At 44.8% G+C, this 16,364-nt stretch overlaps 1 protein-coding gene across 3 annotated transcripts in view; it reads right to left on the minus strand.

Moving 5' to 3' along the window:
* Myh10 (myosin heavy chain 10) overlaps window positions 1–16,364 on the minus strand; it is a 130,839-nt gene that overhangs the window by 75,587 nt on the left and 38,888 nt on the right. For all 3 annotated transcript variants that reach the window (XM_087910490.1, XM_087910489.1, XM_087910491.1), the window contains exon 4: window positions 10,229–10,256. In XM_087910490.1, the coding sequence (XP_087766616.1) occupies window positions 10,229–10,256 (28 nt within the window). The remainder of the gene's footprint in view (window positions 1–10,228; window positions 10,257–16,364) is intronic.

Consider the following 16,364-nt stretch of genomic DNA (forward strand, 5'->3'; position numbering starts at 1 on the left):
CCAATACTAGGAAGGCAGAAGCAGGTGGGTCTCTGAGTTTGAGGCCAGCCCAGTTTACAAAGTGAGTTCCAGGACAGCCAGGACTACACAGAGAAACCCTGTCTCAAAAAGCAAAACAGGGTATTAAATTAACCCAAATAAATATTCACTGGGAGTGCTCATGAAAAAACAAAGGAAAATTCCAAAACACATTTTTCCTGCTCCTGGGGGTAAGAGCTTTCATAAGCAAAGAGAAATTTATTAGAATGATCATGATCGTAGAAGACAAAAAAACAAAGCAAAAGCCATTGCATTAGAAACAACCCTTAGCACCGACAGAGAAACCACCAAACACGCCTTCGTAGAAAGCTGAAGGAACTGGAGGCTCTGGGATGTTTGCTTGTCTCTGGTGCTCAACCCCAAGCACTGAGGGTCTCCCAGGTCAGAACCAACGCTGCACCTGCACACACCTTGAGAAAGCCTTCCCAAGGGTAGTGGCCTCACACACAGGGCTCCTGACTGCATGACCTCATGAGCTGGTTTGTGTCTGAACCCACATAACCTCACAAAGTACACTTCGTATTCTGGACTAAGCTTGAAGTATAGATAGCCCTCTGGGGTGCTTAGGAACACCCAGATTCTCACCTTTCTGCTCAGAATAGTTCAGGTCCCCAGAAAAATGAGCAATAATATATATATATATATGTATATATATACACACACACACATATACATGGTTATATAAAAGCACTATATGAAATATACCTTTATACCATATATATGTATGTATATATTATATATACAAGGTTATATATATATATATATATAACTTGTTTGAATTATAACAAGACATTTAATCTCTAACTAAAATTTTAAACTCAGTTCGCCTGCACTCAAGTGCAGTCTCTAAGTGCTTTACCCTGCCACCAACTCTCCCAGCAAGTCCTGACTCCTCTGCTTGGAACCTGTATTTGAACTACATCATTGGAACAGCCCACGCCTCAAGTTTCCAGCAGGCTTACAAGCTGCACTGTCTCTCCAGCTCTCTGCAGCTGGCTAACCTCGGCCTCAAGCACAGGAGGGCTGAGCAAAGGGATCTTATTGGCCAGCTGTAGGACTGTGGAGTAGGAAACAATCACTGAGCTTCCATATTCTAACTGAAAAATGGAGGCAAGGGATCTGCTCCCTCCTAGTTCCAGAAACAAATCACTTTCTGACTTACAGTCACACTACGTACTTGCTGCCTGTGATGCTGATCTCGGCTGTCAACTTGACTCCAAGCATCTGGAATCAACTAAAACCCAAGCAGCTTGAGCACACTTGTGGGGGATTTTCTCGATCGTATCATTTGAAGTGGGAGACCAACCCTAAGTCTGGATCATCTGCAGTCAGCGGACACACCCAAAGTCTGGCTACACCTTCTCACGGCAGCCCACAAAAGGATATGGAAGGAAAATTTTTGTCTTTTGCCCCCCTGCCCTCACTCTTGCTGGCAAGTTCATCCACCCTGCTGCTGAAGCATCCCTTCACTGGCGTTAGAACCTACTTCTTCAGGACTCCAGCACACAATGGATTCTTGGCCTTTCCATTGGAAGACAGTCATTGTTGGACTAGCTAGACCACAGCCTGTAAGCCATTCTAACAAATCCTTCACACACACATACACACACACACACACACACACACACACACAGAGAGAGAGAGAGAGAGAGAGAGAGAGAGAGAGAGAGAGAGAGAGTTCTGTTCCTCCAGTGAATCCTGACTAATACAATGACCACCTCTATGTCTTCTCTTGAGTTTCTGCATCTTAGGTACTCAAACTACCGGACTTTCAATAAGGTTTCTGCCCATTATAGAGAATATTACATCCTTTAAATTCTCATTTTGTGTAATTTGTATTATTAAATCTATTTATATTTTCCTCCAACCTTTGGAAAGTTTCAGATTTTATAGCTGAATCTTTGTTAAACCTAAAAAAATATAGTTTGAGATAACATAACCCCTCCCCACAGATGTCTTGGCCCACATCCCTGTATCTGGAGTCTCCAGTGATCTGAGATGCCTACTTGTTTCTCATACATATTGTCTATTCGTGGTCCACACCACAATGCACAGATTTCTGAAATACAACTAGCAACCGTTAGCACCATTCTTTGGAAAAACAAAGAGATAAAAGAAAAATATTCTCTGAAGTTCATTTCATAGACACACTTCAAATAAGTTTGTTCCGCTATACTTGCTGCACCTTCCCGAAACCCAGCTGCCCACCCCACCCCAAGCAGCTGGACTTCTGAGCGAAACAGCATCAGCATGGCACGACTTTTAAGGAAAAAAGTCATTTTTATCTCCCAGGTAATTCTTTCATTCAAAACAAGCAAAGAGGAGGTTTATTTGCCTTCCGCAGCCCAGCATCTAGTTCTGCAGATCCAACCTCAGGAATGCCGTTGACTAAACGAGTGAACGAAGGCCCTGCTCATTTTGTTCCAGTGTTCCTGTGGTTGATATCCTTCAATCATCGTATTAACCATCTGGCTACTACTGGTCTATAATGACTTTTTACACTTTTATTTAGCCATTCATTAATACTTATGAATCAACTTCTGAGGGCCAGTCATTCTCCCAAGTGCTAGAGATGACGGCAGTGAACAAGGTCGCGTCCCTGTGGAGCTCCAGTTTAGGGGCGGGAACACACAAGGAAAGGAATTACTACAAACCATGCTGAATTTTCTGAAGGAAAGAAGACAGACACTGAAAAGGAGAAGTCTGAGGAGAAGGGTCAGCCTTCTCCAGACGACATTCAGGGAAACACCTTCTCCAAGATGGGAAAGCATTTGGACAGATGGACAGACACGTGCAAAGACGGCCAGCAGAGAACTTGGTGTGTTCTAGGACCTGCTGGCTAAAGATGAAGGCAGAAAAGGGCAGCCTGTGCTGATCAAGTAGACTCAGGAAATGTCAGGAACTCTGGGAGTTCATGGTAAATTATTTGGATTTTACTCAAATACAATTTTTTCTTTCTTTTAAAGATTATTTTTACTTTATGTCTAAGTTTTGCTTGCACGTATATCTATCTGTATATCATGTGAATTCAGTGCCTACAAGGCCAGAAAAGGGTGCTGGATCCTGTGGAACTGGAGTTACAGATGGCGGCTAGCCACCATGTGAGTGCTAAGAATTGAACCCAGGTCCTCTAGAAAAGTGGTTCTTAACTTGTGGGGCATGACTCCTTGGGGGGACTGAACAGCCCTTTCACAAGGGTTGCATATCAGATATCCTGCATTATGATTCATTACAGTAGCAGAATTACAGTTATGCGGTAGCAGTGGAAATAATTTTATGGTTGGGGTCAGCACAGCATGAGGCACTGTATTGAAGGGTCGCAGCGTTAGGAGGGTTGAGAACCAATGCTCTAGAAGAGCTATCTCCCCAACCCTGAAGTTTAATTTCTTATGAGCCATAAAATGATTAGCTCTTTTTGCTGTTAATTTTATTCAAACTAATGTTTCAATGCTAATCTTTATATTGATTGGCTCTTGGTTGCAAGCAGGTAATAGTATATTATGGTCAAGAAATAAGCTTCTCATTCAGCCTGCTGATGGCTTGTCTTGAAATTACAATTGTTACTGCTCAGCTTCGTAGCCGCCCAGCCCTCTCTGCTTACCGTGTCCCCGAAGCTGTTGTTCCCTGTCACAGTTATGCAGTTGCATTTCAACAATGGCTTATGAATTCTGCGAAAGCTCACATATTATCAGATCTAAAGGAGCTCTGCTTTAGGAAATGCTGCTTCTTGGGCCGAAAACATGGCTCAGTGGGTAAAAAGCTTTGTCATGCAAGTGTAAGGACCTGAACTTGAAACCTCAGAACCTATGTCTGTAATCCCAACACCCCTGTAGTTAGATGGGAGGTGAAGGTAAGAAAACTTCAGTTATTGGGCCAGTTAACCTATTGCACGCATAGAAACACAAGCAAAGAGTCAGGGACTGATACCTGAGGTTATCCTGTGAACTCCACACGTGTGCATGTGTGAGTACACACACACACACACACACACACACACACACACACACACACACACACAGCAAAAAGCAAAGAAAAAGAAAACAGTACTTCAAAGATAGAGGTACCCCAAAACCTCACTGGTGAGTTCCTGGGGTAGAGATTACGACTCTTCAATTCTCCGTCATTATATGGGAACAACAGCTCACATGTAAAGTATCAATGAAGCGGTTAAGACTGTGATCTATGAAATAAACATGACCTGCCTAGATCTCAATCCTCCCTTCACACTAGAGTCTGGTACTGAGTGTTCCTTGAAGACCCACGTGTGGAAGGCTTCATTTCCGAGTCATGGCACTACTGGCCATTAGGGACGAGACTTGAGGAAAGGAAACTAAGTCACTGAGGTCACATCATTGAAAGGCATGTCGGAACCCAGCACCTGCGTGTCTGGTGCACAGCTCTGGTGCAGCACACGTTCCCTTCCGTAACGCTCTGCGCTGCCAACAGGCCTCCAGACAATGGAGCCAACCAAGTAGGGCTGAAACCATGAGCCCAGACAAACCTTTCCCCTGTATAGATAGACTTATCTCTGATCTTAAATAAAATAGTAAGAGAAAGACCGGAAACTCTGTTCCTACCTCCTGTGCTCTACTGTGCTCTAGATAAGATACTTGCTCCCCTGAGACTCAGTGTAGAGATTAAAATGAGAAAATGTTAATTCATGCAACTGAAATAACACGTAAGCATTTAGAACTGTGCCTGGCGGTGGTGTGAACAGTGATGATGATTAACTATGATGACAATGAAGATATCAACAGGAAGGAACAACAAAAATTATTTATGTTACCATGAGAGATTACAGAACACAATTTTGGGAAAAACAAAAAATGAAACACAATGGGAAATGATACATCTCAATAGGCAGAAGCTGAGGCAATAAAAACATCCTAACTCAAAGTAGGAGTAGAGTGGCATTTCACTTTTATTTTAATAAATAAAGCTTGCCTGGGGATCAGAAAAGTAAAACAGCTACACTGGTCAGCCTTACAGACCAGGCAGCAATAACACACACCAATCCCAGCAGCCACACTAGCTTGCCACAGAGATCAGTCAGTAGTGGTGAGCTCTTTTAATCCCAGCACTAGGGAGGATTATAAAATGGGAGGACACAGCTCTCAGACACAGTCTCATTCTGGGATTCCTGGAGGCAGGATGGCCATTTTGGACTGAGGCTAAGGTAAGAGCCAGTGGATGGCTGTTTCACTTTTTGTATCCTCGGCTAAACCCAAATTTCTCTCTCTGAGTTTTTATTAATTGTGCATCAAAGGAGGGCTAGAGAGATGACTCCTGGGTAAGACCATTGACTGCTCTTCCAGGACAGGGGTTCAATTCCCAGCACCCACATGGTGGCTCACAACTGTCTAAAACTCCAGCTCCAGGGTCTCTGATGCCATCTTCAGATCTCCATGGGCACTAGGCACACAAGTGCTGCACAGGCACACACAAGGCTACCCACACACATTAAAAAAAAAGAAAAAAGAAAATTAAAACTTAAAACTATTGGGAACTTTTTTGAACCTACCTCTCACTACTCAGATTACAGGTGTGCCCCACCACACCTGGTTTATGTGGTGCTGAATCAAAACCAGAGCGCTGTGCATTCTGGGTAAGCACTCTACCAAGTGAGCTACATCCTCAGCTCATGTTTAATCAATTCTATCCATTTGTTTATCTCAAAACTTTAAGGGATGCTGCTATTAACAACAACCAACTGTACTCAATACAGGACTCAACTCCGGGTATTTGTATATGGGGTGACAGCATGTCTTCTGTGTCCTGATAGGGGACTGAACGACTCAGCAAACACTACTTAGGATGTGTGGCTCCCACTACACGGAACCTTAAATAATACTATCTATATATCAAACCAGGGAGAAATAATCACTACATGAAGGGAAAAATGGCTTACTAAATAAGAGAAAACTACTTTAAACTACATAGCTAAACAACCGGCAGCCATCAAAATAAACGCTGCCTAAGCTTCGGCAGGGAGGGCCTGTGCACACGTCAGTTGCCCTTGAGCCTCTCCTAGGGAAAAGCTGCAGTAATCCTCAGGCTTCCAACTGGAGCCCTGACCTCCTCCACACGGTTACAGTGAGGTTAGAATATGATCTTTCAGGGGGCTGCAGAGATGACTCAGTGGTTCAGAGCACTGGGTGCTTTTCCAGAGAACCTAGTTCAATTTCCTGCACCCACATGGCAGCTCACAGCTGTCTGTAACTCCAGCTCCAGGAGATCCAACACCCTCAAAGAGACACACATGCCAGCATGATACCAAGATACCAATGCATATATGTGTGTATATATAAAACAAGTTTTTTGTTTTTTTTAAAGTGTATGTTCTTTCAGACAGCCCCTGCAGGTTTCTGCTGCTGTGCTAAAACACTGACTAAATTCAACTTGGGGAGAAGAGGGCTCATTTCATATTAAACTCCTAAGTAACACTCCATCACAGAGGGAAGTCTGGGCAGACTCGGGCAAGGGCAGGGACCTGAAGGCAGGAGCTGAAGCAGGGTGCACAGTGCTTACTCACTTGCTTCTCAGGGCTCGCTCAGCCTGTGTTTTCATTTAGCCCAGGACGACCTGCCCAGGAGACACCACCCACAGTGAGCTGGCCCCTCCCATATCAATCACTAATTAATACAATACCCCCACAGACTTGCCTACTGGCATTTTCTCAATTTAAACTCCCTCTTCCTGGGCTGCAGAGATGGCTCAACTGGTACTAGATGCCAAGCCCGAGGACCAGAGTTTCAGTGCCTGGACCCACAGGTAGACAGAACAGTCCCCACCAGTCGTCCTCTGCTCGCTACACACAGTCCACTGCACGCACACCCTAAACACACACCCCAGATAAGTAAACAGATAAGTGGTAGTGATGCGATGATTTTTTTTAAAAAGGCAGGCTAGGCTCTCTTCCCAGATATGTGTAGGTGTCAAGCTGACAAAAAACCATTTATCATCACTGACCATTATTTTACGTGTAAACAAAGTTTCTCTTTTTTCCGACTTATCTGACCCTTTCAATAAACATGCAGGCCTCAGACCACTTTCCTTCCAACATAAACAGAAAGATGGATTGATGGTATATAGAAGAACAAACAGACAAATACGATAAACCAACTATAGTAAAATAGTATGGTAGAGTCTGGGTAGAGTGTATATGTGTGTTCACTATAGTTCTTTCAACTTTGTTCTAGGTCTGAGAATATTAGTGGTAAAACATTGAGAGAAAATAACAATTTGAAATAGAATGGGTTCCGCTCTTACCACCTGAATCATGAAAGAGATATAAAGTTAGTTGTTTCTCTAGTTTTAACCCTGTCCCAGATTTTTTACTTTTGGATAAGTGCATACAAATATATTTGATAGAGAAACTGTGAAATACAGTGTGACCCTCCACAGCTTCAGAGTGGCTGTTCTAACTGTAGGGAAGCTCACTAGACGGGCTGGTCAGAGTGGCTGTTCTAACTGTAGGGAAGCTCACTGAGGGGATGGACAGACTTTGGGTTTGGTTAATTTTACTGTGTGAATTTTTTTAAAGTTCTTTATAATGAATTTTTAATGAACTTTAAAATGAAAAAGGAATGGGAAAGAAAGCAAACATCGTTCTTAATGGCTGCTACTTGAGCCAAGCAGAGACAACTCAGCTGCCAGGAGACTAGTTATGAGCACAAGTCTCTGACAGATGATAAGCCCACTCTAAATGATTGCCGCCATCTAATTACAAGTGCTAATAGCTGTGATGGCCATTTAGGCAACCAAAGATCAGATGCCACCAGCCTTTCATTCTGCTGACAGCAGCCATTCCCTCCTAAGAGGTCTGTTCTCAGATACTTTCAAAGGTTTTCATCAAAAAGGTCATAGAGTTGAGCCTAGTGGCACAGCCTATAATCTCAACTTCTTGGGAGGCTGAGGCAGGAGGACTGCAGCTTCAAGGCCAGCCTGGGAAACTTAGAGAGAACTTGTTTCAAAATAGAGAGAGCTGGGCTATATCTCAGAGGTAGAGTGCCCATCATCACAAGGCCCTTTGGTTCAGCTCCCAGTAATAGGAAAGAAAGTAAGTCATCTGAATTCCAAACAATTCAGTGTAAGAGGAAACTGAGTTTGCCACCTCTTCTTGGCTAGATATTTTTACGCCAGCACCCTAGGAGTGTGGACCACAGCGATGGTTTCATTGCTTCAGACTTCACTCTGTAGTGGTTCCCAGGTGGACTCAGGTCATGGTTGTGTTTGGCTTGGGAGAAGGACACAGCAGAAACCTGAGCATGTACCTCTTGCTGCTTTTGGAATACAGCTTCCCATTAAAGCCAACATGAGAGGACACTAGAGAGAAGCCATGGCACCCAGTCCAGCAGTTGGCCAGCTACCCACAGCTGGCTACGGAGGCAGGAGTGAACCCCGAGTGAGACCTCCAACAGTTGCTGAAAAGCCTGCAGGACCATGCAACTGCACTGAGCTCTTTAAATTATTATTTTTATTTTATTTATGATTTGTGTGGGTTAACTGTATGGGTGTGTGTGCCAAGGGGCATGTGTGGAGGACAAGGACAGTTCATGTCGTTGGTTCTCTTCTGCCATCTTTCTACCTTTATTTGAGTTCCAGGGATCAAACTCAGGTGGTTAGGTTTGCACTATGAGGGGGCAAGCAACTGCCAATCATCTCACAGGCCTGTCCATGCTGCTGAGTCACGAGGCTTCAAGGGAGAGTTTTTTATGTAACTTCTTGATGTTAAATAATGCTAGAAGAGAATTCATACAACAAAGCAGACTCTCTCTTTCCACCACATACTAAATATCAAACTTTCTATTCCTTCCTCCCCATCCCACCACTCCCCAAAACGGCAGAGGCAGGCAGATCTCTGAGTTGAGGCCAGCCTGGTCTACAAAGGCAGCCAGGGCTATCTTGAAAAACAAAAACAAAAACGGAGGCAGGGAGAGCAACATAGGATAGTGTTCTTAATTCTCAGTTCCCTCCCCCATGGGCCTTCATTGGGACTGTGGACACCGCCATAGGAGAGCTGTGACTTCCGGTCCTACCAAACTCTCCCTTCTGCTACTCTTGATAACACTTCCTGCAACTGCACCTCATCTTGGTCACATTAGAAGCACCAATGAGATAAAAGCCTCTGCTGATCTCCCACTATTAGCTATTGTTCCATTCACATTTCTGATCTAAGAGTGTATCTTGGTTTCCTGCTTGTTTGTTTTTCTCTTGTTTCTTTTTCTCTCCAGTCTGACTTCCAGGCCCTTCCCACCCCACCACTCAGGCCATTTTAACATCCTCCATCTTCTATGGTTTCTGGTCAGCTCACTCAGAATCAGAAAGCAGCAGAGCGCTAAGCATGTCCCCTTTCTGGAAAGGCCCCTGCCCCTTGGCAATGCCACCATCCCTTAGGTCATTTTGAACTTTGCAGCTCTTCTTCCTCTGGTTTATCTCCTGAGCGCTGGCTGCCCCGAGGCATCCATATACAGCACGCAGCTTCTGCCACCCACACTGCAGCTTCCCAGTTCTGCCTTCAGCACAGGTCTCTCTCCTGAGTGCACTTCCACACTAATGGATGAGCACAGACACCCGCCAGCAATGTGGCCTAAACCAAGCTTGATGTCTCCCACTCGAGTGTGCTCCCTTCCCATTCTCATGGAGGGAGACAGTCTAATTCTATCAACAAATCTACTTATTTTCTTGAGCACATAAACCAAGCCCCAGTAAACCTGGCTCCTAAACTGAGCAGCACTTAAACTTAACTGCTTCTTTGTAGGTTAACGACCATCTCCTTGCCTCTGTTACCATAGATGCCTTACTGATCTCCAGCCCCAAGGTCCATGCTACAGCCAAAACCATCTTTCCAGTGTGCACAGTGAATCATCACCTGCCCTGAACACTGTTCTATGCAGTGGCACGAGATGACTGATAAATACTTAGTGAGCAGAAAGAACATCCTGCTGAACTCTCCGGCCAGCCTATACTTAGACATACAAACTAAAGAGGTAAATTGCAGAGATTTAACTTATGGAATGCGAGAAGTCTTGTCTGGCAGGCAAGCAGTAACAGCAGATGTGAGTATCCTGTATACTCTTAGCCGGAGAATAACTGCAACCTTTACATCACACCCTTGCTCAACTCCCTCCCCCAAAACAAAAAGGCAATTCTTGACTTACAAAAAGAATTAGAATCAACGTTTACTTACGTGCAAAGAATTGACTGGTCCTCACGATCTATAAAACAGAATAAAACAAACAAAAAGTGACCATTTGCCTGATTTTATAATGTTTCATATAATAAAGTTGCAATAATAGATTATAAAATATTAGTAATTGTCCTCTCGAGTAAAAGCTGACTGCCACAGCCTCATCACACATAGTCCTAAACCTATTTAAGTTAACCCGTCTCCCACTTGGTCACATTTTCTGAACTAACAAGGACTCAGACAGGAAAACACCTTTCTGGGTGTCCAGAATACCCACTCCTAATGAGAACAGTTTATATGAGGTTTAACCATGATCTCAAGTCAAATTATACCTGATTTTTATTGTTCTGAGACATGGACTCATATAGCTCTGGCTGGTCCTGAACTTGCTATGTGAACTTGCTATGTGATGGAGGATAACCCTAGACTTCTGACCTTCTAAGTGCTGGGATTATAGGCATGTGCCATCATATACAACTGTACCTGTTACAGCCTGAATCTGAGAAGGTCCCTGAAGACTCCTGTGTTGGGTTTCAGTTGCCATCTGATTGGCCTTGGGGAAGTGACTAGGTCCTTTGGGCTCTGATCTTGTCAATGGATTAATCCCTTGATAGACTCATAATTGGGAAGTTGGGGAAAGTGGGTGCCTGGATGTACTCCCTGGAGAAAACGCCTGGTCCCTAGCTGCTTCTCTCTCTGCTTTGCCCCCTATGCTCCCTGCCATGATGTGGCTTCACCTCTGGCCTACAATAGCAGACTCGGCCAATCACAGACAGAGGCCACTGAATTGTGACCTAAAATGGATCATTTCTCCCTTAAACTGTTTTTCTTGGGTACCTGTAATGGTGACGAGATGCTGGCTAACAGATTCCAAATATAACAAAGGAATACACGACAACATCCTAATCCTATCACGACATCACCCAGAAAGGTGTTTTCCTGTCTGAGTCCTTGTTACCCCAGAGAATATGACCCAATATGGTTTAACGATTATCCAGATTTTAATATTTCAAAGTGATCTAATGATTTAAGCATTCAGACAAACACTCAACTGTTGGGAGCCACCTGGAGGCACAGGTGGTCCTGCAGTTTGGAGGTAGCCACGTGGGGCTGAGCAACCCTGCCTGCACCCTTGCCTGCACATGCTCAGACCAGCAGAATGGCATTAACCAATCAGGACAGCGTTCAAGCTGCTCCACCGTTTAAAAGCAGATGCCTCGGGACCCTACTTCCTCTCTCTAAGCTTTCTCTCGTCCCTGCTCTATCGTCCCTTCCCCCAATTTTCCTCAAGGGAATGCTCCAAATAAAGATGTGACCAGAGAAGGAATTCTCGTTTTTGGTGGGGTTCATTCCTGCTGGACAGGATGGCGCCCCGCAACTGGTGCTCGAAACTCCGGGACGCTGAGGGACCCTGACAACTACGCCGGGGGACCCTGAGAAAGCCCGGGAGAAAAAGCCAAGATCAGACACCAGCACAGAGAGCCTTGAATTTCAGAACTCTGAGAACATGGAGCGGTGAGTGACGTCGGTTGAAATCCCCAGAAAGGGGAGGAAAAGAAATGTAAAAAGGAATTTCAAAGGATAGGCCTAAATAGAAAAGAAAATACAAAAAAAAAAAAAAAAAAAAAAAAAATCAAAGTTAAGGTATCTGAAAGAAGGTACAAAAAGCAACGGGGAAGAAAAATCCCTTAAGTTCAGTGCAGGTGGAGCTGAGAAAAAGCGAGGTTTACGGTTGGGAGATCCGCGGCTTCCTCCGTGCATACTCGCTGATAGAGACTGGAGGCAACAGTCTCGTAGGGAGGCAAACTTGATCACTGCCTTCCCTGTTCTTAAAGAGCCACAGAGCTTTTGGAGGTGATTTTCGCCTAATTTTGTTAAGAGAGCTCAGTCTCTGGCTCTCACGTACAAAAAACTTTAATTTTTGACTGAGAAAGACAAGCTGCTTGATCGTGCTGAGAGTGCTGGCGGCAGCCGGCCCGCCTTTGAGCGGTAATGCCTGATTAAAAACACGGAAGTGGGCCAGGCACGGTGGTGCACACCTGTAATCCCAGCTACTCAGGAGGGAGACGCAAAATTGCACTCTCCAGTGCTAGCTCGTTCGGGAGGCATGGCCATGCTAACCAGTTGCTGGCGGGAAATTTGCTGGAGTCCTCAGAGGCCTGCGAATAGCCAGGTCGCGGGCAGGCTAAAGTCCGTGTGACATCAGAGGCTATATGTCCCGGCCTTCTGGCGGGGCTATGGTTTTTGGAGGACTTTTTCAGCACCTGAGCGGATTCGCCTGACTGAGGCGGAAGCTGCGTGGTGAGCAGCGGCGCCATAGAAAGCAGAGAGGAGCTGAATCGGCTCTGCGGAAAAACTGTGTTTCCATAGCAACATGGGCGAGCGGGGAGGTGAGTTCCCAGAGAACGGGGCTCTGCGCGCAGGCGGACCGGGCAGGAGAAGCCCCCCCACGGGTGGGCGGATGCCCCCCCTCGCCGGAGCTTGGCGGTGCGAATTCAATGCCTGAGGTGAGGCTGAGGTACAGTTCGCAGTTACGGGATAACCGGCGAGCCCGCGCACGGCCCGGGGCGGGGCCATGCGGAGCGCGCCACATTGGGCTTCAGAGGCGGAGCTGTGGCAGCCGCCGTCCGCTGCTGCCGCCGCCCTCAGCCAAGGTCGCTAAAAATTCAGTCAGATAAGAACATTTGTCGCCAAAAATTCAGTCAGATAAAAACATTTATCCCCTAAACAACGTCCCTTCGTCAGCAGGAAGTAGCCAGATCGATGGTCTACGCCCATTCTCCCTCAAAGAACTGGTCCTAATTATCATAATAAAGGCGCGTCAACCTGGTTACCATTACCTTTTGCCTGAGGCAACGGGTGGAATAAGATAATGCTACCTAGAGGTTTTTCCATCTGAATAGAGGAGCTGGAGAGATGGCTCAGAGGTTAAGAGCACTGACTGCTCTTCCAAAGGTCCTGAGTTCAATTCCCAGTGACAACTGCTTTGGTTTTTAAACAATAGAGGGGGACTACACTACCAGTGACAGCTTCCCCCAGAGAAAGGATTTCTCTTGCATTCTTTACACTTAATTTTTAATTCAAAATTTTGCTGGTACAGGCAAACAAGATTTGCTTTTTGAAGCAGAGACCTACAGGTCTCTAAGTTCAAAACCAGCCTACTTCCAGTACTGATTGTGCTGAATTTTTACACTGAGAGTTTTTAGTACTCTTAAATGTTAATTTGGGAGGAGAGTTTTGTTTATGTTTTTCTAGGAATGCTGACATACATCTGGATGCCAGCGAGACCGACCAGAGAGATAAAGAAGATGACCCAGTGGATGCTGAGTGTCCTGCTGTGGAAGATTCGTGCGGAGACAGCAGAGATGACCTTCTGGGCGGTGTCAAGAGCAGCTGTTTCACAACATCGACTTGAGCAACACCCTGTGCAACCTCTTATCTCTTAACAATTTTCTGACTGACTCTATTCTGCCTTTCTCCCTCCTTGGGGATGGGTGGGAGCAGAGATATCCTTGGCATGCTGTGTATAGGTGGAAGTGCTGTATGTCTTTGATTGGTGTGCTACCTGCTAGCCCTAGTGAGGTGGGGACCAGATTGAAGAATAGTTTTGCCTTATTGCTCTTAAAGACAATAATTAGGGGGAGATGTTGGGAGCCACCTGGAGGCACAGGTGGTCCTGCAGTTTGGAGGTAGCCACGTGGGGCTGAGCAACCCTGCCTGCACCCTTGCCTGCACATGCTCAGACCAGCAGAATGGCATTAACCAATCAGGACAGCGTTCAAGCTGCTCCACCGTTTAAAAGCAGATGCCTCGGGACCCTACTTCCTCTCTCTAAGCTTTCTCTCGTCCCTGCTCTATCGTCCCTTCCCCCAATTTTCCTCAAGGGAATGCTCCAAATAAAGATGTGACCAGAGAAGGAATTCTCGTTTTTGGTGGGGTTCATTCCTGCTGGACAGGATGGCGCCCCGCACTCAACAACTGAACTATTGTGTTCTTAACCCAGCTGAACAGCTCGCACTGCTTAGGGGCAGTGTGGGTCACAGGTCCTGGAATGGGTAGCTTACTTTATTGCTCACTGTTCCCCTGATACCCAATACACAAATCTGTCCACATATTCTATATTTTATCTAAGTTACAGAAAGAATTTGATACTGTCCTGACCTCCCTCAAGTCTTTTTTTTTCCCCCAGACAGAGTCTTTCGAAGTTGTTTTAGTTCTCGAAATTCTCTATGTCAACCAGCCTGGCCTTGAATTCACAGAGATCTACCTGCTTCTGTCTCCCAAGTTCTGGGATTAAAGGTGTGTGCCATTCACCAGCTTGGCTCAGGACTATTTTTTAAAATAGGTTTCATATATGTACAAAAATTATACACATATATGAAATACAATGTGACATTTCAATGTATGTATATAACATATGATTGGGATGACTGGTATATTTATCAACTCAAACAGCTACCACTGCTTTATATTGAAAACATTCAAAATCTTGTCTATTAGCTATTCTGTAATCTACCATTAATAGTCAACTATGGTCACCCTAGTGCACTATAGAACTTTAAAAATGATTTCTTCTATCCTACATTCCCGTACTTGTGAACAATTCTCTATACCTCACTCCCATTACTTTGTGTTTGTTGCTTTTGTTTTAACTGTAGTTTTGATTCTCTTGTAGCCACCTCTTGGGTACCAGAACTACACGTGTGTGAACCATCATGCCTGGCCCAATAATTAATTCTTACTATCATCTAACGGCAATGTTAGCCTTCATCCTGGCTGCTACACGCAACATTCGCATTAGAGATTCAGTGTCTGTTCCCATGTGGCCTCTCCTTCCATGTGTTCTCCTTAGTTCCACAATGACGCAGGTATCTCTCTGTGAAGTTCTGCTTATTCAACGCATTTCTATCCCCTATAGTGAACCTTTTCAATACCCTCCCTTGGGTTCCTCACCACTTCCTTCCTAGAGGTGTAGACTGGACCAGATACATAGTACTGCCATTGGCTCCCTACTAGAAACCACTGCTTGAGATCTAAGATGTGCGGCTTTTATTCTGGGCATTATCAGCCTTGACAGGCCATTGGGGTTTTAATAAAAAACCACTGGAAGAAATCTAGTGTTGTGCACCATGCTGGTGCTTGAGAGATGGTGGACCTCCGATCTTTGTTCTAGGCCTAGCTTGTACCACCTGTCTGGTGACCATTGCTCTTTGCTGTCTCTTTGCCTATGAAGTCATGCTTTTCTGAGTGTTTCCTTTCTACTTCTACTTAGATCTCTAATATTTTAAAAGTCTAAAAGAAGGAAAACGGGGTCATGGAAAAATGTGAGGAAGTCTATGACAAAGACAAAATTAAAAATGACTTACAAGACAAACAGAACAGAAGCACGGTTCACCAAGCCTGTTAATCTACTGTCTTGTTTTGTTTTTGAGATAGTGTCTTTCTATACTGCCTTGGCTTTGGCTGTCCTGAAACACTCTATGTAGATCAGGTTAGCCTCAAACTCAGAGATCTGCCCACTTCTGCTTTTCTGCTAGGATTAAAGGTTGTATCAACAGGCTAGGCTCACTCACTATATGAACCTTCAGAACCTTTGAACTCTCCTGGTCTGAGCAATTTCTACATAACACCATGATACCAAGTTTTAAAAAGTTTTTCTTGAGAATGGGTACCCCCCCACACATTAAAGAAACTAAAACACTGGGTAAGGGGTGTAGCTCAGTGGAACTACATGTTTGTAGTTTTGTCAAGTGTTTGTCTAGCATGCTTGAGAGCCCTAAACTCAAGAATTCAACAATCAGTACAAAAAAGAAGAGAAAGGGGGGGTGGTATAAGGAATTAAAAAAAACACCAAAATGCATACAAAATAAGTAACCAAATTAAATAGTTTCTTAGCATATTTGTAAAAGCTACCCCTGAGATGTACACACAACCCCACCATTGTCCGGAACTGAATACACCCTCCACAACAGCGCCTACCATGACTGACACTCATCCCTCCAACACCAACTACGAACTCTCTTCTGCCCAGACTCATCTGTTCCACCGTCTCTGATCTTGAATTAATTTTCACCCCTGGTTTCTCTCTTAAGTACAAAGGGGGAATGGGCCTGAGAACCTTCCAAGAGCCCCCCAG

Source organism: Myodes glareolus, chromosome 9 (genome assembly GCF_982192425.1).
Source record: "Myodes glareolus chromosome 9, mMyoGla1.1, whole genome shotgun sequence".
NCBI lineage: Eukaryota > Metazoa > Chordata > Mammalia > Rodentia > Cricetidae > Myodes > Myodes glareolus.